The sequence below is a fragment of the Dipodomys spectabilis genome, unplaced genomic scaffold (assembly GCF_019054845.1).
Source record: "Dipodomys spectabilis isolate Male_0828 unplaced genomic scaffold, ASM1905484v1 ptg000001l, whole genome shotgun sequence".
Lineage (NCBI taxonomy): Eukaryota > Metazoa > Chordata > Mammalia > Rodentia > Heteromyidae > Dipodomys > Dipodomys spectabilis.
This window is the reverse complement of record NW_024870678.1, coordinates 19,472,535-19,496,659: the sequence shown is the minus strand read 5'-3', so window position 1 is coordinate 19,496,659 and position 24,125 is coordinate 19,472,535. Positions and strand designations below refer to the sequence as shown.

The 24,125-nt window shown below is 37.3% G+C and overlaps 2 protein-coding genes across 5 annotated transcripts in view; one reads left to right on the top strand and one right to left on the bottom strand.

The window, feature by feature from the left end:
- Positions 1 to 4,763, top strand: part of Med23 (mediator complex subunit 23) — a 44,057-nt gene extending 39,294 nt beyond the window's left edge. For all 4 annotated transcript variants that reach the window (XM_042670925.1, XM_042670389.1, XM_042669818.1 and 1 more), the window contains 4 exons: positions 234 to 448; positions 1,102 to 1,222; positions 1,876 to 2,007; positions 3,912 to 4,763. In XM_042670925.1, coding sequence (XP_042526859.1) covers positions 234 to 448; positions 1,102 to 1,222; positions 1,876 to 2,007; positions 3,912 to 4,079 — 636 coding nt within the window. In that variant the 3' untranslated portion in view covers positions 4,080 to 4,763. The remainder of the gene's footprint in view (positions 1 to 233; positions 449 to 1,101; positions 1,223 to 1,875; positions 2,008 to 3,911) is intronic.
- Positions 4,764 to 5,444: 681 nt separating this feature from the next.
- Arg1 (arginase 1) lies at positions 5,445 to 19,800 on the bottom strand. The gene is made up of 8 exons (XM_042671850.1): positions 19,596 to 19,800; positions 15,582 to 15,654; positions 12,074 to 12,248; positions 10,420 to 10,579; positions 8,835 to 8,929; positions 8,210 to 8,314; positions 6,986 to 7,122; positions 5,445 to 6,757 (listed from the first exon to the last, which is right to left on the bottom strand). Exons 1-8 carry the CDS (start codon positions 19,650 to 19,652, stop codon positions 6,588 to 6,590), a joined length of 972 nt encoding a protein of 323 aa, XP_042527784.1. The 5' UTR covers positions 19,653 to 19,800; the 3' UTR covers positions 5,445 to 6,587.
- Between the last annotated feature and the right edge of the window lie 4,325 nt (positions 19,801 to 24,125).

Sequence of the window (24,125 nt, the reverse complement as noted above, 5' to 3'; positions counted from 1 at the left end):
ATAAACTGGACCCAATGCATGTATGGAGCCTTCAAACTGACCAGCATTTCTCCACAGGTAGTTATGACTAACTTTGACCTGTTACCCAACACTGTTCTGAAATCTCTGCTGCATAGACACAAGCTGGAAAACCAAAAAGCCTTGAAGGAGCTGAAAAGAATTGTATTATAGACTTTGGGATAGAATACTGAATAAGTGGTATTTTTCACCAGACTTTCCTCTTGATTTTAAAGGAACCATATTGGATTGTCCTTCATGATCGAATTGTGAGTGTCATCAGCAGTAACAGTCTGACATCAGAAACAGAGTGGGTTGGCTATCCATTCCGCCTCTTTGACTTCACTGCTTGCCATCAGTCCTACTCAGAGATGAGCTGTAGCTATACGTTAGCTCTAGCACACGCTGTGTGGCACCATTCTAGCATTGGACAACTCTCTCTCATTCCAAAGTAAGTACAACTTCTTGAAAAAATAAGTCAGCCATTTTTTAAAAAAAAATCTTATGTACAGATAAAGCATATATATGTATGTATGTGTGTCTGTATGACAACAATTTGCAAAATAAGAGTGTTCTAATTAAAGTTTCTAGTTACTTAGAAAGCCTCTTGTTTCAGAATTATATAAAAAAATTGACTTGTATAGACAAGTAATAATATTATCTATTTCTCCATTATAGTTTCAGGAGACTTAGTCAAATACATCCTTCTTTCCTTCCAGAATATATCCCAAATTGTTGCTTTTGGAAGTAAAATAACTGCCTATTGTCATATTTTTTTTTCATGACCATAAAATGGGTATTAATTAGATTCAAATTTCCTAGGAATGACATTTATGATAGAGTAATAGTTATTCTCTTTTACTTTCTGATTGTTCACCTGTCAGTCAATAGTTATACTATTAAGAATTCTAAATTATCAGTATTTATTTCAGTAATCAGAGCCAATGAAAGATGCAAGATTAATTACAAATATTGTTACCAAAATTCAAAAAACAAATTGTGAATATTGTAAATACTTTTGATAGTTTTGTAAATACTTTGCTAACAGAATTTCAAGATTCAACTTATTTCACCTCACAAGAGTTTCCAATCTTCAAATTCTAGGTTTCTCACTGAAGTACTTCTACCTATAGTAAAGACTGAATACCAGCTGCTTTATGTGTACCATCTTGTGGGACCATTTTTACAAAGATTTCAACAGGAGAGAACGCGATGCATGATAGAGGTAAATTATGATCTAATATAACATAAACCATAAGTTCTGAAGGATCTAATTTTCTTGCCCAGTGTTTTTCAAAATGCAGGGCATAGCTGTTAGTAGTCAAATCAGTTTTTATACTTGAAAGTCTTTTTGGGTAACCTACCATGTTTTTGTATTTAGTGTGGGATGTGTTGAACTATAGATAATGGAGGAAATATCCTATCATTGAAGTTGAAAAGAAAAGGCTGCAGAAGTAAATTTGAAAATTTATGGAGAAATTAAAGAAAACCATGGGACTAAAAAAAGTTGGTTACTTGTAAGAAAATGGATAGAATAAGAAAATCCACCAGGAACAGACCCTTAGAAGAAAGCCTTAACTGCTAAATGGAATGAGGAGGACAAGCCTACAGATTCCTGAAGGACAGAAAAGGGTCTTTTAAGATAAATAACTAAGTTATGAAGGGAAATCCTAGTGATGACCTAGCAGTGAGCATTATAGCATTATAGGTTCTGTTATAAATGCAGGCTGCATCATACCTCCCATGTATGTAGAGGTACATAATCTTCAGCAAACATTTTGTCCCCATGTGCTGGTGTTGTCATGGAGTTCAGCTGCATCATGCTTGATTAGTTCACCAGTTTGGCCATTTGAATAACTTTATATTGTTATTGAATAGATTGGTGTGGCATTTTATGATATGCTACTGAATGTCGACCAGTGTAGTACCCATTTGAACTATATGGATCCCATTTGTGACTTCCTGTATCATATGAAGTATATGTTTACTGGTGACAGTGTGAAAGAGCAAGTAAGTTGAATTTACTTATTTTTAACATTTGGCTTACAAGATTGAACATAAAGGGATAAACTTTTTTGTTTAATATTTGGTTAGCTTTTTCTTTTATGAGAGTAGGGCTGATACCAGGCCTATTTAAGGCTATAAGGGGGTCTTTTTTTAGATATAGTAACAAATAATGTAATTTCTCTCGCTCTTCCCCTTCGATATTTGCAACAAACACCTAAAAAAAAGACCCCTAGGAAGTTAATTGTAATCTCATTAGGACAGCCTAGGTTTAGTTTAAAAAGTAAAACAGAAGTAAAGGAGTCCCCACCTCCCTCACTGATCAGGGCATATGATGGACATTGGTAATAAAGACATCAACTCCTTAAGAGTATTTAAAGGATGTAGAAATGCTTAATTTGAAGAAAAATTCCTAGGGAATTGTTCAAGTCCTCACTATTTTAAGGGCTTCCACATGGAATAAGTATTGGATGTGTTCTGAATCACATAAAACTGGTTAGAATTCTACTAAAGTTAAAGAATTCTACTGAACTCAACATGAAGAGGCATTTCTTGCTAGAGGTGGCTAAAGGGGGAATGACCTCTTTGGATCATACATGAGTTTTCTGTGGGTGGAAATAAGGCCAGTGAATGGAATCCATACCTCTCATCCCTTTTTATTTTTTCATAATTTCTTAGAATTTAGTTTGTTTTTTGTCAGTCGTGGGGCTTAAACTCTGGGCTTGGGTGCTATCCCTCAGCTCTTCAGCTCAAGGCGAGCGCTCTACTGCTTGAGCCACAGCACCACTTCCAATTTAGTAGTGGTTTATTGGAGATAAGAGTCTCATGGACTTTCCTGCCCAGGCTGGCTTTGAACTGTGATCCTCAGATCTCAGCCTCCTGAGTAGCTATAGGATTACAGGAGTGAACCACTGGTGTCCAGCTAGAATTTAGATTTGTTGGATTTTTTAATTTATTAATTGTACAATGTAAACCAGTTTCATTATATTCCAATCATGCATAAAATGTCCTTGGTCATATTTGCCCTCTCTGTTGGAAAGGAAGGCAGATTGATTTATAACCATATGAATTCTAGTGTATGGGATTCTTTTTTTGGAACTGGAGATAATGAGTAGTTGACTCCTTTATGCTGCAGCTGAAATGTCAAAGAAAGAGAACATTTTTGTCTGCTTTTGTTAACACAGAACATGGGGAGAACCAATAAAAAGACTTCTGTTTAAAACATTTTTTTATATTTGGGAGTAAGAAAATTTGACATGTAAGAATATAAAAATGGAAAAGTTATTCAGCTGAGCTTTCCTCCTAAGGTCAAAGGGCATTTGAGTATATAGCTAAGAAAACAGTAAAAAACCTATTTCCTTAAAATATTTTAAGACTATATCTAATTTTGGTTAGCTTGAACTCCAAGTATAAATCAACAAAAAAAAAATTAGATTCGTAGGTAAATATTCAAACATGAGTTTTTCATATGACTTTAAAATACAGTGATGTTTCATGCTTCTGTAAAGGTGGCATTTTAAAAGAATGAGTTGTTGGATGTATAAAATTTCCAATATAAACTGTAGCTATTTATTAGGAATACACACACACATATACACACACATAGCTTTTGGTAGTGGGATGGCTAGTTAGCTAGTAAATGGTCAGTTTGTGTGTGTGTGTGTGTGTGTAAATATAAATTTGGAGACACATATACACCTCACATGGTCACATACACTCATAAAATGTGTGAGATGGAGAAATCAGTATTCTTTCTCACGTAAGGAAAAAAAGTAATTACCTGTTTTTGTTAAAAACATGTACAGCAATGTCTTATCTTCCCCATTTCCCTCCCTAGTTTATTACTTTTTTAAAGGAGGGAAGTAGAAGTTCTCTGATTCAAATATTTCTTAATGTGTTTCACCTCACAGGTAGAGAAGATCATCTGCAATTTAAAACCAGCTTTAAAACTTCGTCTTCGCTTCATCACACACATCAGCAAGTTGGAGCCTGCTGCAGTGCCTCAGCCAGCTGTAAATAGCGGGTCTCCAGCACCTCAGTCTACTCAGGTGCCAGCGCCCTTGCCAGTGACTCAGTAAGGCTGCAATTGCCATGGAGAAAATGGAAAATACAGCCATGTTTGCAAGTGGACTCAAATCTATTAAATCTGAACATGATTTGCTGTGATTCAGATTGTTTTATTTTTATTCAAATGGTGAATGTCTTGACACTTTATACTTCCCATCTCCCTATCATATTTTTGTCTCTAAGAGATGAAGTAAACTACATGTTGTTTATATTTGTAACAATTTACTAAGACTCCCCAGGAACTTAGAAGTATCTGTGCAAATAACTTAGTAGGCATTCAGTCATTCTTATTTTAACCATTATTTTGTTTTTTTGCTATTAATGGCAAATTCTCTCTTCAGGTACAAAGTTCAAATACTCTTCAAATACATGTAAAAGAGTCATTGCAAATCCTTTTATACATAAATCTCCTTCAATACATCTTCAGGATAACAGAGTTTTTTGTTTTTGATGTTTTAATCAACAAAAAACTCTAGATTTCAATACAGTAGCAAACAGATTTCATATTCTTTTGTAAATAATTTGCAAATTTCCAAGTAAAGACTTCTAATGTTTCTACCAAGGTATATTTGGCAGTTTTTTAGCCTTTGCTTTGAATTTACTGTATTGTATGGAGTTGGAAACTACAAAAGGCAAATAACACATCTGAAAATATGTAAATCTGAAATAAATACAAGAAATGTGAAAATACACAAATTCTTATGCTTAAATGATTGATTTTCCTATCATTGTTTTTAAAACTAAATTATTTGTGTCAGACTGAGGAGGTTCATGCCTGTAATCCTAGCTACTCAGGGGTCTGAGATGTGAAGTTTGCCATTTGAAGCCAACCTGAGCAGAAAATTCCATGAGGTTCTTAAGTTCAGTAAACTCTGGAAAGCTCAAGTGGAGCTGTGGCTTAACTGGTAGAGCACTAGCCTTAAGGGAAAACGAAAGCTCAGGGACAGCACCTGAATCCTGAGTTCAAGCCCTAAGGCTAGCATTAAAAATAATAATTATTATAAATATATACAAGTAAAAACACTGGATGTTAACCAAGGGGTTACAAATGAATTAAATGAAATGTGTAATAAACTAAACTATGGAGAGAGCACAAAAGATGTAATTCTTCAAAAAGACTGAGCCAAAACCCAACAAAGTAAGTGCCAGGAAATGGGTACTTGTAAGAAGGTAAAGTAGGGCCAAAGGGAGAGGGCTAGAAGAATGAAAAAGGGAAGAGTTTAGAGAATGCAGGCAAGAATGCATCGTATATACCACAGAATTGAGAAGAGTGGGGGGTGGGGGGGTAAAAGATGGAATCAGTCCAGATGCCCCTCAGTAGGTCAAGAAAATGTGGTATATATACATAATGGAAAATGATATTACCCCATTTGTAAGGAAATGGAAAGATTTGGAAAAGTTTATATTAAGCAAAGTAAGCCAGACCCAAAGAAACATAGGCTATATAAGTTAAAATTCTGGGTTACAGGAGGAAAATGAGATGGCAGAGACTCTTCTAACATGCATGTGGTTGTTAATGTAGTACAACAAAAATTCTTCCATGGAGCTCATTTCATTACAGAACTCTGTTGAGTTCCTGTATAAAGTAGAAAAGTTCCTGTATAAAGAGAAGAGTTTGCTTTGCTTCTTTTGATTGTTAGTTTCTTTTCGTGTGTGTGTGTGTGTGTGTGTGTGTGTGTGTGTGTGTTTTCCATTTTTCTTAGTATGTTTCAGAGTTTTTAGGGTGCTTAGGGATTTTAGCTGAGATACTGTAACCACCAACTAAAGGGTAAGACATTTTGATGCCACAGATAATTTTGATTGAACTCCTAATACTGATTTAGCAGATCTTGCAAACAAAATAGCTTGAATTTGGGGATGAATGAGTTTTGGTAAAAATATTTTCTATTTTCCATAAGGCTACCTCAATAACATCCATGTTTAAAATATCAATAATATCATGCTTAATGCTTAGAAAGTTTAAAATAGTTTAAAACTTGGAGATTGCCTAAGCCTGTGATTATCCATTTTACAGATGAAAAAGAAAAAACAAAAAACAGAACCACCTTCTCCCGGGTTCTGCAATATTTTAGAGATGGCTATTCACAACCTCGACAAATATTTACAGTAAAGCAGTGTAGTGTATACATACATACATGCATACATGTAGAGCGTTACATGTATTTAGAAAGGTGTAGACAACAAAATCTTATTATAAAAGAGTTTATTACAAAAATCACATACTTTGAACCATATGGACACATGGACACCACCCTCCCCCCCATGGGTATTTTTGTCACCTGTTAGAAGGGATGGGAGAACTTCTGTTACTGTATTTACTTAAATGCCACCATATTTTTAGTTGGAAATTAATTTGTGTTTTTTAAGGATAAATCCTATTCTAAAAGCGTTCTTATTTCAAAAGTTAAAGTGTTCCTATTGTAAATTTCACAGAAGAATTGATAAAATGTATACTCATATACTTGGAAAGATATTTTCAAAGCGAATAAATCTTTGAGAAGAACTGTGGCCTTCCACATTTACTTAGGCGGGTTAAGGTAATTAATCCCAGGTTCATGATTTCCCTCCCGAGCCACCCCAAAACAAGCCTTTGTTATGGCTACTGCTGAGTTCACTGTTCGAGTTATGTCTTCTGATGTCTTCCCCAGGCATGGGTTTACTTCCATTATATCTAGTCCTGACAGTAATCCTACAACAACATAAAAAAGGATAATGATATAATTGATTTAAAAAAAATAAGCGGCATGTTAACATCAGTACACAATGGCTTCAAAAGTTACCTAGTAACTAAGGCCACCTAAAAACCTAACTATAAATCACTCAATGGAGTGTATCCGCCGGCCCTTGGTTTTCAGATCAAGGAGAAGTAAGTTCATGCAAACCAACTGTACATATCTGTATTGTCTCTACTTGTTACCTGTCTTGTAGATTTCTTCTGCGATATAGAGACCTTCCCTGAGAGACAGACCGCCCACCACAGGTGTGCCAGTCGCTGGTGTATAATATGGGTCCAGTCCATCCACATCAAAACTCAGGTGAATTGGCCTTGACTTTCTTTAAGAAGTAGGAAAATACTTCAGTTTAAAAATGATATTAAGGAACCTCCATACTACTTTCCAAAGTGGTTGAACAAGTTTACACTCCCACTAACAATGCAGTTCCCTTCTATCCACATCCCCTCTCCCCTATGACCCAGCAATTCCATTTTGGGGCATTTACCCGAATGATCACAAACAAGACCATACTAAAGCTACTAGCACAACTATGTTTATTGCAGTATTATTTATCATAGCTAAGATATGGAAGCAACCCAGATGCCCCTCAGTAGATGAATGGATCAAGAAAATGTGGTATATATACACAATGGAATTCTATGCCTCCATCAGAAAGAATGACATTGCCCCACTTGTTAGGAAATGGAAAGGCTTGGAGTAAGCCAGGCCCAAAGAAACATAGGTCCCATGGTTTCCCTTATTTGCAATAACTAGCATATGTCTGAGATAAGCAGAAAAGGTCAGATAAGTTGATATTAGGTGAAATGAACCCCAAGATAAGTATTCAAATGTTTTTTCTTTCATGCGATTGTTTCTAACATATTTATAAGATTATTTCTTTGTTGCTTTGTATGTCCCTCCCCCATGGTATAACCCCTGCTTTCACTGTATTTGATGTTGATATAATTTGTGGAGGGGAAGGGAAAAAATAAATTGTTTAAATAGGGATACAGGTGGAGCCATTGCAACAATGAGATGTACAAGTTGTTATGTCGAAAAATGAACTTTACAGTTTTGGTGGCGGGGGGGGGGGGGGGGGGGGGGGATGGGGGCGAGAGGAATGGGAAGGGAAGGGAAGGGGAAACAGGGAGGAGGCAACAATGCTTGATAAGAAATGTACTCATTATCTTGCCCGTGTAATTGTAATCCCTCTGTACAGTATTTTCACAATAAAAAAAAATAAAAAATGATATTAAGTTTGATATTTAGTAAATAAATACAACTCTTACCCTGCTTTATTTTAAAAAAGAAAATAGACCAATACAGTTCCAGGATTTTTTTTAACAACTTTTTTAGTAACATATTGACTAGTGTCAGCAAGCTTTTATGATACACACACAAAACACATGCTCCTGTGAACATCATACCTTCCCAGGAGATAGCTGAGCGTTTCTTCCATCACCTTGCCAATTCCCAGTTTATCCACTTCAGTCATTGAAAAACATTTAATACCCAGAGTTTTCACAATGTAGCTAGAAGAGGGGAGATTAAGATAATCTACAATTAGGAAGTCTGTCTCTGCTCCCTACTGTTTCCTTTTAAAGAAGAGAGAAAGTTGGGAAAATATATCAAATATTTAAGTTTTGTGTTTAAATGTACATCAACTATATAAATGTATATACATAACTGCTTATATACTTGTGGACACACGTATGTAGTGTATGTACTATATACACTATATAGTGTATATAGTGTATCTATATATATATACTATATACACTATATAGATACACTATATACACTATATATATGGTGTGTGTGTATCTTTATATATACATACACTATATATAGTAACTTGCTATTTAAGTAATTCCCTTTTTTGGCAGCACTGGGGTTTGAGCTTGGAACCTGGCTTGCTCTGCAGAGACTCTGCCACTTGAGTTACACTTCTATCCCTTAAAATAATTTTCTTTGACAGATTTGGGCAGTAAAGCATACCCAGCAGACAAAAGAACAGAACTGAAGGTAAATCACATCCAGGAATAAACTCACTGTTCCCCAGGGTCCACGTCTCTCAAGCCAATATACACGATGTCATTGGCAGATATGCAAGGAGTCACCCAGGAGAATCCAGGCACCGTGGGCATCTAAAATCGCAGTGTTTCCATTTAGATACACCTTTCTCTTAAGCAAAGCCTTCACTTAACATTAAGGACACTGGCTGAATTGCATTTATCTTACATTTGGAGCATAATTTTAAAGGAAATCATTTGCAAATAATATAAAATTGAAAAGAATATCTGCCGCCTCTTATACCTTTCATTGCTTTGGCTTTACAAAACCTACCCTGTAGCCAGGATCTACCTGGACACATTTTTGTGTCCTCTGCCCCATTTCTTCTGGGCCCTGATTTTTGAGGACTCTAATGTCAAAAAATGAGTGTGTTTCTATGACTTCACTTTCTAGTAAGGACTTAATCCATACAGCAGCCTGGAAAGGCTGAGGGAGATAATTGGACAAAACCCTTCCATGCTCCTTATGCTGCAGTGTGATAAATGACACCCATTTCATTCTGAATCCAAGCTTTCAAAGCTTGACATTTTTATGTTTGTAAACACATCCCTTGATCATCAGTTAAAAGATGTTACCTTTGAGTATTTGACATGGGTCGTTTTGTATCCTTTGTATCGGTTGATACTATTACGAAAGTGTGAGCTTCAATGTGAAGTCACTCTCAAATTTTATCTTAAACATTTTAGAAAGGAAGTTTCTGGGGAACAGGGACAGATAGGCTTTTATGATTTAGGATAGTAATAGCATTAAGTATTAGACCCATCTGTATTTTAACGCTGTGCTCAATAGGCAGGAACAGTCTTGCCAAAACAGGCAAGCTATGTGATATATAGTGGAGAAAGATGGGAACTGGGAGATTTGGCTTAGCCCTTACTCCAAGATTTGCTTGATATATACCTTTTGCATATTTGTTCATCTCTGCTTCTGCTAACATGTTTATAAAGCAGTATTCTGCCCCACCTCTGAGGGAAGATACACAGTTAAGCAACACATCATTCCTTCATCCTTTGAGTCCTTGGTTGCCACCAAACCATTGATTGAAAAAATAGGTAGGCTTATTATGATTTAGTCTATAATGAACATGTAAACGCTCCCTTGTCATTCCCTAAACAATATAGCATAACGATTTACATATCATTTCCTTATTCTGTAAACAATACAGTATAATATATCCTTTAATAATTCCCTAAACTAGACAGTTTGACTATATCATTTCATTATTAATAAATACAGTAGAACTATATATATCATTTGCATTACAAGTACTCTAGATATAATTTAAAGTGGATTACATGCAAATATTCTATGAGTGTGCTCAAGGTTTGGGCTCCTGGAGGACATCTGAATACAGAGTTACAGGTGTATATGGAATCAATTTAAGGTAGGGTCAGAATTCATTTGCTGCAGAGAAAATGGTTTGAGATTATACCAAAGAATAGTGATGTAAGATGCTTCCTACTTGTCTTGAACTTTCAGATTTACTGCTGTTGCTGCTGCTGCTGCTGCTACTGCTATTAATACTATTACTGAACACTTTATATCAGAGTACCAAGCAGCCTTTTACCTGTTTGCTCAGTTCTCTCATGAGGAAAGACACAGGCTGTCCATGCAAGTTCCCACTCGTGGTCGTCAGTGGAGTGTTGATGTCAGTGTGCGCATCCACCCAAATGACTGCCAGATCAGTGTGGACCCTGGCGTGGCCAGAAATGCTTCCGATCGCCAGACTTTGGAAGAAAAAGTGTGAGAAGCAAGTTTACAGTGTCATCACATAGATATCATGTGCTTAGACTAGTATGCCTGCATGGTTTTCTTTTTAAGTCAAAATCACTATTTCTCATGGGCCTTAGAGGTAAAGCACTTGTGACAGTGCATTAGGTAGAAGATGTACTGATTCTTATTCACAAGTGATAGTTGCACTGCTAGTATTTCTAAAGTCAGCTGTTTATAAAAGCATTTTGTAATGAAAATCATGAGTATAGCTTACCAAAAAAAAGCTATTCAAGGAATCCTTGGCATTAGTTTCTATCCAACTCTCAAAGTTGAGTATGACTGAATACTTAATTTCTCTCACTGTTTTTAAACTCCAGCTCTTTTGTAATGGGGAAATATCACTCAGAAGTCCCACTGGCTATTGCCGGTACTCTTTAACTGTCCATTCTCCTGCCATACAATCTCCCCTGACATACTTTATGGGGCCCAGGATCTTCAGAGCCCATCCCAGATACTCCAAACATCTTGCAAGAACAGAATATCTAAGGGATGTCTTGCACTGAACTTAAAAGATTATGAATTACTGTAAAATTTCTGGATTGTCCCATGTGGGAACGTTTAAGTATAAATTTTCAGATTCTCAAACAGGAAACGTCATGTCTCAATGTCACCTAGAGGTGTTGTTACTTCTCATTTCTTATCTTTTGGCCACTTGCCACGCGTAAAATGTCCATTAAATTTTTTTTTCCTCTTGAAAAAGAAAGCAAGGCCAGCCTTTTGACTGTGGTGTTGTTACAGAAACCTTGGTAACGGTTAGCTTTCAAAGAGGAAACAGGACAGTGAAGTAATTAGGTCTTAATGTCAACAGCCATAAGAATGTTTCTACTTTTTAATCTCATTAACCCTCTGGCAAAATTACATCTTAGTGTGAAGACTGAAAAGTTTCCACACAGAAAACTGATCTTTGCCACATTATTTATAAGCATGAAACTTTGAAGAAAAACAACAAAACAAAACAAGGGTATGGTGAATTGGGAATTGGATGTGCATGCTAGTCTAACCCTGAGGAAATCCACACTGTAGATTAAAGGGCGGGGGGGGGGGGGGGGGAACCGCACATAACACACACAGTTGGCAAACTCATCATGCATTTATGTTTTTGTGCACTTCAAAATGTTCATAACATATCCCTATAGAATAGAAAGCACATACATTGTTAGCCTCAATTAGTTTCATGTATCATCAGTAATCAAGTAGAATTATGGCATGAATTTCCCTAGTGCTTCATTATTAAGAAATGTAAGCCTATGATGAAATTCCATGTATTTTCTGTTGTGATAGATTTTTAAAAATAAAGTTAAGACTTCCAATAGAGATAAGCCATAAAATGATTTCTTAAAGGAGAAAATAATGATCAGTGCATTCCTGTCTACATTTTCTCTCTATGGTCTTTGTTATACTTCTCTTATTCCATTTGTACCCAGTTTTATACAGCCCCTGTACCAGACCTGTGGTCTCCACCCAGGACCACGCTGACTCTGTTATGCCTCTGAACTTCTTCCACCACACCAGCCAGCTTGCTAGTGGCTTTTCCCACAGATCTTGGATTCTTCACAATTTGAAAGGGCATGTCATTAGGAACATCATCAAAGGACAAGTCTCCGTAGTCTTTCACATCACATCCTACAAGTCAAAGTTTCAAGTTACTAAATAGAAGCTTATCATTAATCGGCCCATAAATCTACACCAATGACCAATTTCAAAAGTAATAAGCAAGAAATATGTCTGGAAACACAGTAATCATTGTGAAGATAAAAATTGTGTCTGCTTTTGCCTGACATCACACACAGTGCCCCCACAAATACTTCTCAAATCAATCCACTTAGACTAAACACAAAAATATATCACCAGTAACTCTCAGTTTTGACCCTAGTAGAAATTCTCTCTCCCTTTCTCTCTGTCAGTATATATGTATGCTTTTCATCTTTCTACAATAAATGTAGTTGTAATAAGTTGTTCATATGTCCAAAAGTATAGCAGAAATCGTTAATTTTTCCAAGATTAAATACACAGTATTTTCTAAGCTTTTTAACTCTGTATCAAGAATCTTGGTTTCCATCCAAGCAGTCACCTGATGATGTCGGCCAGCTTCCTATTCCATCCATCATTCCTGCCTCAAGATGGTATCAGGAGTAAACATGTGCTTCGCACAGAGGACTACGCAAATACAGACTTTTGCATGAAATTTTTATATGAAAAAAGGCAATTAAAGTTCTTAAGGATCTGGATAGACTCCCAAAAAGACCAAGAAAAAAGATTTCAAAAACTAGAGAGCTGAAAAATGTATGATATGGGATCAGCTCAGTATTCTGAACTAGTCATTGTTTATTGTATTTTTTTAAGTCTGTGGGTATTTTTGACTCACCTTCAAGAAATTTCACCTGATATAACATGTGACCAAACTATGCTTGCTGATTGAGGGAAAGGCCATTTACCCGTACTTTCTGTTCTCTCTTAAATGCATTCCGCCCTCCCATACTTCTTCTTTCCTTCCTTCCTTCCTTCTTTCCTCCCTTCCTTCCTTCCCCTTCTCTCCTTGTGTCCTTCCCTTCTACTTCCCTTCCATTCTTCCTCCTTTTTTATGGCCTTATGCAATATAATTCTTAGTTACTAAAACTCACTTTAAGTGTGCAGCTCAAATGAGTTCTGGTATTATCTACATCTTGTATTACTACTATGGCCAACATGTAAAACATTTCCATTCCTTATAATTCCTGCCCTACTCCCAGGACTTGCTGATTTGCTTTCTTTAGCTATCCTTTGGTCTTTCTAAAAATCCAATCAATGGAGTCACATAGTTATTTGTGTCTCTCCTCTTTCACTTGGCATGCCGTTTATGCCATCAATCAGTATTTTATCCCTGTGATTGATCCAGTCCTTTCTACTGTTGAGTACTATCTCATTGTACAGATGTACCACTTTTTATTTATATTTTCACCAGTTGATGGGTCATATTGTTGTTTTCATTTTGTTGGTTATCATATATATTGCTACTATCCATTCAAGTTCAAAGCTTTATGTGGAAATACATTTTCATTTCTCTTAAGTAAATAACTAGAACTACAAGGTCAAACGATCATGGCATGTTTATCTAGGAAATGGTTAAACTGCTTTGCAGAGTGGCAATGTCATTTGCATATCCACTGGAAATATATGAGGATTCCAGTTGCTCTACAATCTCACTCTACAATCACCATGTCAACGGGGGTTTACCTACAAAAATAACATTCTTAAGCACACATGTTTAATATACATAATTTTACACTTGTATGCTATATGTGAACACATACTGTATAAATAGTAGATGTCATTTTTTTGAAATTATATATTTTTATTTAAACTTGGTTGCTTTATTTTGTATTTTTTAAGTTCACAAAAAGCTTTACAATATCTATTTTCCCTGTTGATCATCAAGGCTTTATGGTAAGACAAAGTTTTGTCACATCAGTTGGGCATTAGTCAAAAACAACAATCTAAAAATAAGAACATTTAGCAAAATATACTGTAGAACACATCTGAATATATCTATCCTAAAATTAGACTTTAAAAGGCATCAAAAAGCAAAAACCAAATAAGCTGTTAAACACTGACAAGCCAAGCTATAACAGCTTTAAATGCTTGTGCTGTAGTGAAATATATGTTAGTAAACATTTAATAACTTCAATAAAGTGAATAACTCCTCCGTCTATGGTAGTGTCTCAAATTTTACTTGTAAAAAAAATTTGATTAAAGGAACTGAATTCTGGGAATAGAATATTTAAGGGAAAGAAAAAACACTGAGAGGATAAAATAAAATCAACATCAGTGCCTTCTTGATCTTTCTAAAGTGAGCAACCCATCACTATTCACACTGAAGAATAACAGAGATAATATATGCAACTTTTATTGTGCTTATACTTTATAAATGTTGCATGAGTTAAGAAGTTAGATCTCAAAAAGAGGAAAATTAAGGTGGTCTTAGAAAACTTACGTGGCCTTCATCAAAACTTGTAAAATGGTATAACACATATTTTGAAGCACCCATCATAAGCTCCATTAAAGTTATTTATACTGCTATTTCCACTTTCAATATAAACTTTAGGTGCTTTTAGATGAGGGCAACAATAAAGGGCATAGAAATAGGGCCAGGATTGAAGTGAGAACATGGTAGAAATGGAAAAAGGATGGGAGGATAAATAAATGCATGCAATTGGGCAGTAAAAACAAACATGATTGTTAAAGTTTCCCTACTAACTAATGCTACAAAATTTTATTCTGGCTCAATGCACAGGACTGCTGAAAATGGCCAGGAACTAAGTGGAATATTCTAATGGTCCCTGTTAAATTCTTAACTAACTCCTGATTTGGTTGGCTCACTCATGAAGGACTGGTACACACACAGACTGCCAGTAGATGTCATTATTACTGTTTTATGTCTTTTTGTTGTTGTTGTTGGTCTTGGGGGCTGAACTCTGGGCCTCAGCTCTTCAGCTCAACACTAGCACTCTACCACTTGAGCCACAAGTGCCACTTCTGTCTTTTTCTGCTTATGTAGTGCTGAGGAATCGAACTCAGGGCCTCATGCATGCAAGGCAAGCTCTCTACCACTGAGCCACCTTCCCAGCCCCACTGTTTTATGTCGTTTTACAAAAAGATGTTACCTTGCTTGTAGGATACTAACTGTAGCCCCTCTTGTTTTTCCCTTTGAATCCCTAACTCCTCTACCATCTACCAGACCCCAGTTCTTGCCTACATGGGTTCTTTTTATAGCAGTTTGACAGGAAATACAGCATGCCTGAGTGCAGAAGTAGTATATTCAGCATTCTTCTCATGCTCTGCTTCTTTAATAGGATATGCTTCTGAATTTCAAAGCAGTGCACACTCCTGTTGCATGAGCATCCCATGGCCTCACAAGTCTGCTCCTCCCCTATGTAAGGAGATGATCTCAGGCTTGACATCCTTCATCTGAAACATTACCTTCTTTTCTAAGTTTCTCCAGAAGACCAGCGTTTCTCATTGCTTCAGGGCCCTTTTCCACCCCTCCTCGTGGCTGAACAAGGGAAAAAGAAAGTACTGCAGTCATCATGGCTATCAAATCGTAACTGTGATTTCTTCAGCTACCACAAAGCCAGAGATTTCTATTCCTCCATTTAATTTTCACAGTGAGGTACATTGAATTACCCCTGTGCCACAATAGAAGGATTTAGATTCATAAAGTGACTTAATTTTCCATGAGTCTTTGAATTTCAAAACCTGCATCCCTTCTTTCCATCATACCATGTTGCCCCCTCCCACCCAGGGTAAACAACAAAACATGCTGACAGAGATAGAATCATGAAATGAAAAGGTCCTCTGTCTTTGAGTCACTAGTAAACAGAAAATTTGGATATTTAACCTCAATTTTGTAACATGTCATATACACACACATGCGCGTGCACGCACACACACACGTGTACACACACACAGAAATAGAATGTTTCTAATTCAGCCTAGCAGAGATGTGTAAGCAAAGGCTGCCTGGAACAGCTGATCTCTGGGCAGAATCTTGCAGCATGAGTAGGGAGTCAGAAAGGCCCGAGGAGATGATGATGGAGAAACCTCACAAATAATCAGCAGAACAGTCTGGACACGGGAATCTGCAGGGAAAGAACATGGCCCGAAGAAACCCATCTGCAAATCCTCCCAGAAATAAGTTAGGACTCTTGGGGAGAAAGAGGTAACAGAGAAGTTGTCACCTGGGAACTGAAACTACAAACAAAGCCCAGCCCAGTACCATCAAGTTCTGACCTACTTAAACAGGCTATGAGAAATTCTACCTGTGCTGAGCAGCTATCTGGTAAACCAATACTCTTCCTCCATGTATGTCTTCCCCCAGCCTCCCTGACTGATACAGATCTAAAGAGGTCTTTATCTTTCTGAACCTAATTCTCAACAGGGCTTTAACATATAAAACTACTTCCTTATGTCAGATGAAAAGCTATGGAAAGACATGTGTATATGCCAAGGATTGGAGCTGTGGTTTCCCAGTCAAATAACAGATGACTGGGAAAATCTCAATGGGGCCTGGAAAATGCTCAGTGTTAAATTCCACATCTGGCTACAAGACCACCTATGTATGTTCCATAACACATTCTGCTCCTTTATGCCATTCTTTATTAAAGTTTTTTTTTAATTTTTTGATTGACCATAATGTTTGTATATATTTATGAGCAAAAGTATGTGCCTTGATTCCTGAATATATTGGATAATGATCAACTCAGAGTAATTAGCATATCAATCATCTTTAACATTAATTATTTTTCTATAGTGAGTACATCAAAATCCTCTCCTATAACTACCTTGAAATATGCAGTGCATCCGTGTTCATTGTATTTACCCTGTTGCGTGTATTTAATCAGAACTGATTCCTTTTCCCATGGCAATGTGGTTGGCCAACCTCTTCCGATCCCATCTAGTAGATTTCGATCAAAACTTTAGATCAATCCATGTAGGATTGAAATATAGGAGAAACTTAAAAACCATGATTTAATAAAAACTCCCTAGCCATTTTTCCCTCTCCTGCAGATGTTAGAACAAATCTCCTAGACTCTTTAGTGGGCATTGTATTTTCTATTAGAGACTCATTGAATTTCTCAGTGGACTTTTTGTTCTAGCATTCTTCATTTGTTTGATTAACAACTCCTCCTCCTCCTCCTCCTCCTCCTCCTCCTCCTCCTCCTCTTCCTCCTCCTCCTCTTCCTCCTCCTCCTCCTCCTCCTCCTCCTCCTCCTCCTCCTCCTCCTCCTCTTCTTCTTCTTCATCATCATTGCTTTTTTATTTTTTGTCAGTCATGGGACTTGAACTTGGGGCCTAGGGGTTGTTCCTGAGCTTTATCCACTCAAGGCTAACACTCTACCACTTTAAGCCACAGTTCCACTTCTGATTTTTGGGTGGTTCATTGGAGATAAGAGTGTCATGGACTTTCCAGTTCAGGCAAGCTTTGATTCATGATCGTCAGATCTCAGCCTCCTGAGTAGCTAGGATTAGAGTCATGAGCTACTAGCGGCCAACTAATTGGCTTGCTTCTTAAGATTAGTCTTTACTCATTGCTTGTTTTTATCTGTCCATTTCCACACTTGTTTTGCCAGCTCCACTGACTTTCTGAACAAATCCCAGTCCCTAGCTCGTCACAAGTACCAGGTCTGCTATGGAGTTGAGCTCTCTGAGGAGGCATCAGTGCAGGTCAAGGATACAAATTTTGGAATCAGAAGCCAGGGCTGTGTGATCCTGGACAAGTTAGCAAATCCTCTGAGCCTTAGTTAATCCAACTAAACAGAAAAATAGTACTTAACTCATTGCTTACTCATTGCCTTGCAAGTGGGTGAGGCAAGGGATGTAGCTCTTCCTCAGGCTCAAGCTTTTAGTCATCTGACCTCTAATCTCTTCTGTACCTGGCTGTCAAACTTTTACTTCCTTTAGGTAGAACAAAGTTTCTATGTTGGTCATTTCCCCCTCTATTATATGAATTAGAATGGAAAAAAATCTCTCATTCCTTATAATCAAGGGACAGCAAGCTCCATACTTATCATCATGTTTTAATGAGAGAAGAGGCAGGTCAAGCGAGATTCACTGAGAATGTGAAAATGCATTAGGCTGCGTTTTAACATACTTTTCTCCTAGAGTAATCATTATTATTAGAGGGTTCATCTTGTGCTGAGGCTCAAGGGCTAAAACATCTTGACCTCTTTCCTCTCCTTTCTTCCTTCCTTCGTTCCTTCGTTCCTTCCTTCCTTTCTTCTTTCCTTCCTTTCTTCTTCCTTCCTTCCTTCCTTCCTTCCTTCTTTCCTTCCTTCCTTCTTTCCTTCCTTCCTTTTTCCTTTCCTTCCTATTAGTAATATAAACTGCTCTAAGAACAGGTGAGCATATTGTGGATTTTAAAAGCAACATGTGTCAACAAACTATCCCTGTGTTCTTGGAGCTCTCTCTGGATGGTTGCCAGGGGAAGTGAAGTAGTATTTACTGACAGCCCAAATGTGGTTTGGGCCTCCAACCTCTGACCTCTTCCAATTTGTTTTGCAATAAAAGCCAGAGTGCACAGCAAAAGTTCAGAATTGAAAGACTGAGACTGACTCGATTCTAAAATAAAATAAAAAAATTAACCACGGATGAAAATATTCCTTAGAAAAACAAAATCAACCTTAAGAGTTGCAACTACCAGAGTATTTGGTTTGCTTTTGATTTTTTTCCTTTCTCTTTAAGCATAGCCATATTGAAGTTGAAGACATTCTGTCATTTCATTATAGTTACCATGATGAGTGTACTCAGGCAGAAAGAAAAGACTGTCCACTTAGACAATGCCGGTGTGTGTTGGTTCACACTTAGGTGGTCCTAAGGCAATCTGAGAGTTGCCTGAATCCATTATTCCTGTCACTGTGGCCAGTTTGCCAGGGTTATTTTTTTTTTGTTTCCCTCCTCAAAAAGAGACACATGTTTCTACCTTAGCCCATGAGCCAATGGTATTATAGATTCAGTAAAACTCGAAAATAATATGAATCCTTCACCAATTTACATAAATCATTAACATTTAAGTTTGCCAAATTGGAAGTCGGAAGTTTGCTACCAATCTATTAAGATTTTTTTCTCCAGCCATTAATTATAAGACCAATGTGTTTTCTTAAAATTCTCCTTCCCACTGATTACAGAACAATCATCAAAAACAGCAAGAGCAAAAATCCTAGATGAGCTATAACACAGAAAGTCCATTTCAATTCAGAGAAAAATACCTTGCTTAAACAGGAGTAAACATTCGGTAGAAGCATCTGAAATGGGGTTTGGCTGAGATTGGGTTTGAGATTATAAATATACTGCATCACAAAATGGTAAGAGGACTTCTGGCATGTTCCTTGGCCAGATTATACAGAGAAACTTAAGCATATAGCAATGCCTTACAAATAGCAAAGTCCAAAAATATTTCAATAAATGCCAGCTTTAGAAGCCAGGCTTTCCACTCACCTGTCCCTTTGAGAAAGGAGCTCCAATAATCCCTACAGATTTCGACTTCGAACTCATGCTGCTCAGATCCCTCTCTCTGCTGCAATATGCAGGCTATTCAGTTTTCCAGCTGGTCACCACCTGCAAGCCTACAACACTGAGGGCACATCTTTCTCCTCACTTATAATTGGGTTGGCTTTGTTTATCTTTATTTTAATGAGGGTGGCTGGCCACACCTACTGAACGGAAGAATGACAGAGTCAACAGAAAATCTTGCAAATGCTCCGTATGTGGAATGAGTCGGATTCCTCTGAGCCCAGGTCTGTGGTTATGTGAGCATTATTCACGTTCATAGCTCACACCCTTTTCGTTTATTCTTAAAGCCAGCTGGGATGAATGACATTAATCTTTTCTCAGTGACACATGATTTCATCAGCACATTAAGTGCAATGGCTCCATCTATGCAGATTACCTTCCCCACTGCTGTGGCTGTAAAGAGGAGTTGCAGAGAAGGCTGGGACTGTCATCACTGCCTCCGGCTTTCCTTCCAGTTCTAACATCCTGAGTGAAGGCAGAGTTTACCAGGATAAATGGCTAACCCATGACAGGCATTTTGTATACCACTAGGGTATATGCACTCAGAGAAAGTGCATGCCTTCCCTTTGAATTATTATTATTATTATTATTATTATTAGCCAGTTGTGGGGCTTGAACTCTGGGCCTGAACTGTCCCTTAGCTCTTCAGCTCAAGGCTAGCACTCTACCACTTGAGCTACAGTGCCACTGGTTTTCTGGTGGTTTATTGGAGATAGGAGTTTCACAGACTTTTCTACCCATACTCAATTGATAACCCAAAAGTATGACATTTTTTCAGATGTGATATATAGAAAAATAACAGTTTTTGAAATCATAATATTGAAAGTATATAGAGGTGATAATTCCTAATAATGAGGTCTTTCTTTTATCAGAACTTTATTTTATGTGTAGTAGGTCTCCACTATATAGATAGATCAGATCATATTTGCTTATTCACTCCATTAGCACTGAGGTTTTATCATTTGTCTCGTGCTCTTCTTTTTTGTATGAATTCATTTAATCTCTACACTAATTTCATGCTAAATCTCATGACTGGACCTTTATTGTGATGAAAACACTGAAGAGGTTGTGGAGAGAGACTCCATTCTAGGCTTTCTAGATGGACCTAATCCCTAAGCTTGCAATCTTCTCACCAGAAAAAGAATCAGCTGTTAACTCCATGTGTGTTCCTGAGAAGTTGTCTCGTTGCAAAGGAATGAATTTAGATGAAGAGAGGCACCTAAGGATTCTCCCTACTTCAAAACTTACATGATTGTAATTTACAAGGGAATGCACTTAGCAGAAACAAAGTCCTTTGCTTTTTTTTTTTTTTTTTGGTCAGTTGTGGGGCTTGAACTCTGGGCTTGGACACTGTCCCTGAACGCCTCAGTTCAAGGTGACCACTCTACCACTTGAGCTACAATGCCACTTCCGGTTTTCTAGTGGTTAGTTAAAGAGTCTCATGGACTTGCCTACCTGTGCTGGCTTTGAATCAGGCTCCTCAGATCTCAGCCTCCTGAGTAGCTAGGATTGCAGGCGTGAGCTACCAGCGCCTGGCTAAGAGCTCCTTTTGCTTTTTGAGAGAGAAAATATGGTGGATCATTTAAATACCATAAGGCAGAGATTCCGTCTGCTGAAGCTTCAGCGCTGGTAAGGGCTAGGCATTGAAAACCATGAGGATATGAGTCCATGAGGAAAGCAAGGTCTTTCCAGACCATTGAGATAGAATTGTTTCCCAAATAAGTTTCCTACCTCTACTTATGCTTTTGCTTATATAGTCTAAATGTATGGTATTCTCTGTTTGTTGTTTGAAGCAAGGTCTTCTTAGTTAGTATACTGAACTAGCTTTGAACTGGGGACCTTCCTGCCTCAACCTCCCAAGTGCTCCAAAAGTCTTCGTCTTTAAAATAATTAAATGATTTCCTTCTTAGGCCTTATACTTTGAGAGTTTTGAGTTCTGCCTACTCCTCAAATCTCAAGTATCTACTTCTTTGTTTTCTTCTATTTGAGTTAGTTTATCTCATAATGAAACCCTTTTGTACAGTTAATATCCACTCGTAATTTTTTAAGAAAATTCATTGCTAGAAATTTTTCTTTGAAGAACTTCAATATCTGTCTAAGCTGAGAATCCCTTCCTGTCATTTGACCCTGTGGTCAACAACCCTTTGATCCAAGTAAAGCATACTGTCTTGACTGTCACGTCTCTACTGCTGCAGTCTCTATTGTTAAGGATGACTGTCCTGAAATATTTCAACACCTTCCTGTATTACATGATTCACAAACCTAGTCATTTCTTTCAAAGCACTCAATGTGGCTATTACTTCCTCAAACATCCTACCCACCCAGAACCCAAGTCTATCAATGAATTTGGTAATGAGCACATTTCTGTACTACTGATTTTTTTTTTTAATGTGGAAAAGGGAAGTATCTTGTGTAAGAATTCTGTGTTATTTTACCAGAAACCTTAACTAAGATGTCCAGTTCTATTCATTAGTGATCAATCTGTAGGCACAGTTGTTGAGTAATTCCCAACTCAACCACTCCATCTTGTCCCAAAGGAAATCTGGCACGTGCCTCCCTAAAATTTCATTGTACTTTACATCATCTACAAGCTTGATTTTCCATACCCTCCCTCAGATGAGAGTCAGAGGGAGATTCTTGGGCAGAGAACTGATAAGGTTGCAAAACTTACTGACGCTCATTTCTTGAACTCCTGGAGTAGAAAGAGGATCTGGAAGTACATAGTTGAAATGGACTACATTCAGTCTAGTTGAAGTGTTTTGACCATACTTGGGAAAAAAAAGAGTTCTTCCAGAAAGAAAGAAAGAAAGAAAGAAAGAAAGAAAGAAAGAAAGAAAGAAAGAAAGAAAGAAAGAAAGAAAGAAAGAAAGAAAGAAAAAAGAAAGAAAGAAAGAAAAGATACAAACTAAAAACTCCTTTGATACACAGAGTTTATGAGAACAAAGCATAGGGTCAAAGGTTGTAAGATCATTCTTCTTGGCCAACCAGCCCGACTCCTTTCCCTTCCTGGCGCTGTTATGCATCATCCCGGACTGTACAATGGGGAGAGGTGTTTCAGCATGTAAACAGGAAACAGCCATCAAGACTTCTGCTCTATCACAGTTCAGCAATAGCTAAGAAACACTAAATCACTGATTTATAAACATCCTGTGGCAACCCACATTGACTAACAACCAGATGGGACACCATTTGCTAAAATTCCTGGCCCTGACCAAAGCTGTGACCCCCAACTGGGAGAAAGGCAGTAGAGAGATTTACAAAGCAAAGTGCTAAGAGTGTTTTTTGTTAGGTGGGTGATGGGCTATGACAGAGAATTTAAGAGATTTTTTTTTTAGGAAGCTATCATACTGATATTATTTGATCTAGAGGCATTTAATAATAATTTTTTATTTTAGAGAAAAGAAATTAGAATTACCACAAATATACTATTATTTTTCTGGAGAACTGTTGTAAAATATGAAGATAAATCATCCAGCTTCTAGAGCTCATCTGATGTCACAGTGCGAGAGAGAGAGAGAGAGAGAGAGAGAGAGAGAGAGAGAGAGAGAGAGAGAGAGAGAGAGAGGGAAGCCATGGTAAGGGCAGCCACATGAAGTAAGGAAAGAAAGCAGGATCTTTTTAAATTTTATTTTTTTATTTTTATTTTTTTATTGTCAAGGTGGTATACAGAGGAGTCATAGTCATATAAGAAAGGTAATAAGTACATTTCTTATTGAACTTGTTATCCCTTCCCTGATTTTTTTCTTCCTCTTTCCCTCCCCCAATACCTCCCACCAAGTTGTACACATCATTTCCAATGTATTGTTTTGTGAGTATCGCTTTGCATTGGTTCCCCCTTGTCTTTTCTCTCACCATTCTGTTGTTCCCCTTCCCTTCCCTAATTCACATAAACATATATAATATATATATATACACAATACTAGGATACCAAAATCAAATGCCCCACAGTAGATGAATGGATCAAGAAAATGTGGAATATATATATACATATATACATACATATAATGGAATTCTATGCATTCATCAGAAAGAATAACACCACCCCATTTGTAAGGAAATGAAATGAGAAAAAGTCATATTAAGTAAAGTAAGCCAGACTCAAAGAAACATAGATCCCAAATAAGATTTCCCTTACTTGCAATAATTAGTATATGTCTAGGATAATCTTAGCAGATGAGCAGAGTAGCTCAATAGCCAAATACGTTGGACAATATAAGATGATGCTAAGCGACCAAGACATGGACACGAGAGGTTTTTCCTTTGTTGTTGTTGTTTTGAATGTACTATGTGATTTCTCACTTCTTTGATGTGTCCCCCTATGGTTTATCCCCTGCTGTCACTGAATTTGATTTAGGAAGCAGGATCTTGACAAACGGGAAGATGCAGAGGTCCCTATAGAAGGGTTTTAGGTCTCTGTTGAGAGCTGGAGTTGTGGCAGAGGGCCTGCCTAAAAAG

Coding starts and splice junctions, on each gene's coding strand:
- Arg1 (XM_042671850.1), bottom strand. CDS start 19,652: ATGAGTTCGAAGTCGAAATCTGTAGGGATTATTGGAGCTCCTTTCTCA. Junction 15,655..19,595: donor CTCCTTTCTCAAAGGGACAG/GTGAGTGGAAAG, acceptor TCCCTTGTTCAG/CCACGAGGAGGGGTGGAAAA. Junction 10,580..12,073: donor GTCCTGGGTGGAGACCACAG/GTCTGGTACAGG, acceptor TTTCTTCCAAAG/TCTGGCGATCGGAAGCATTT.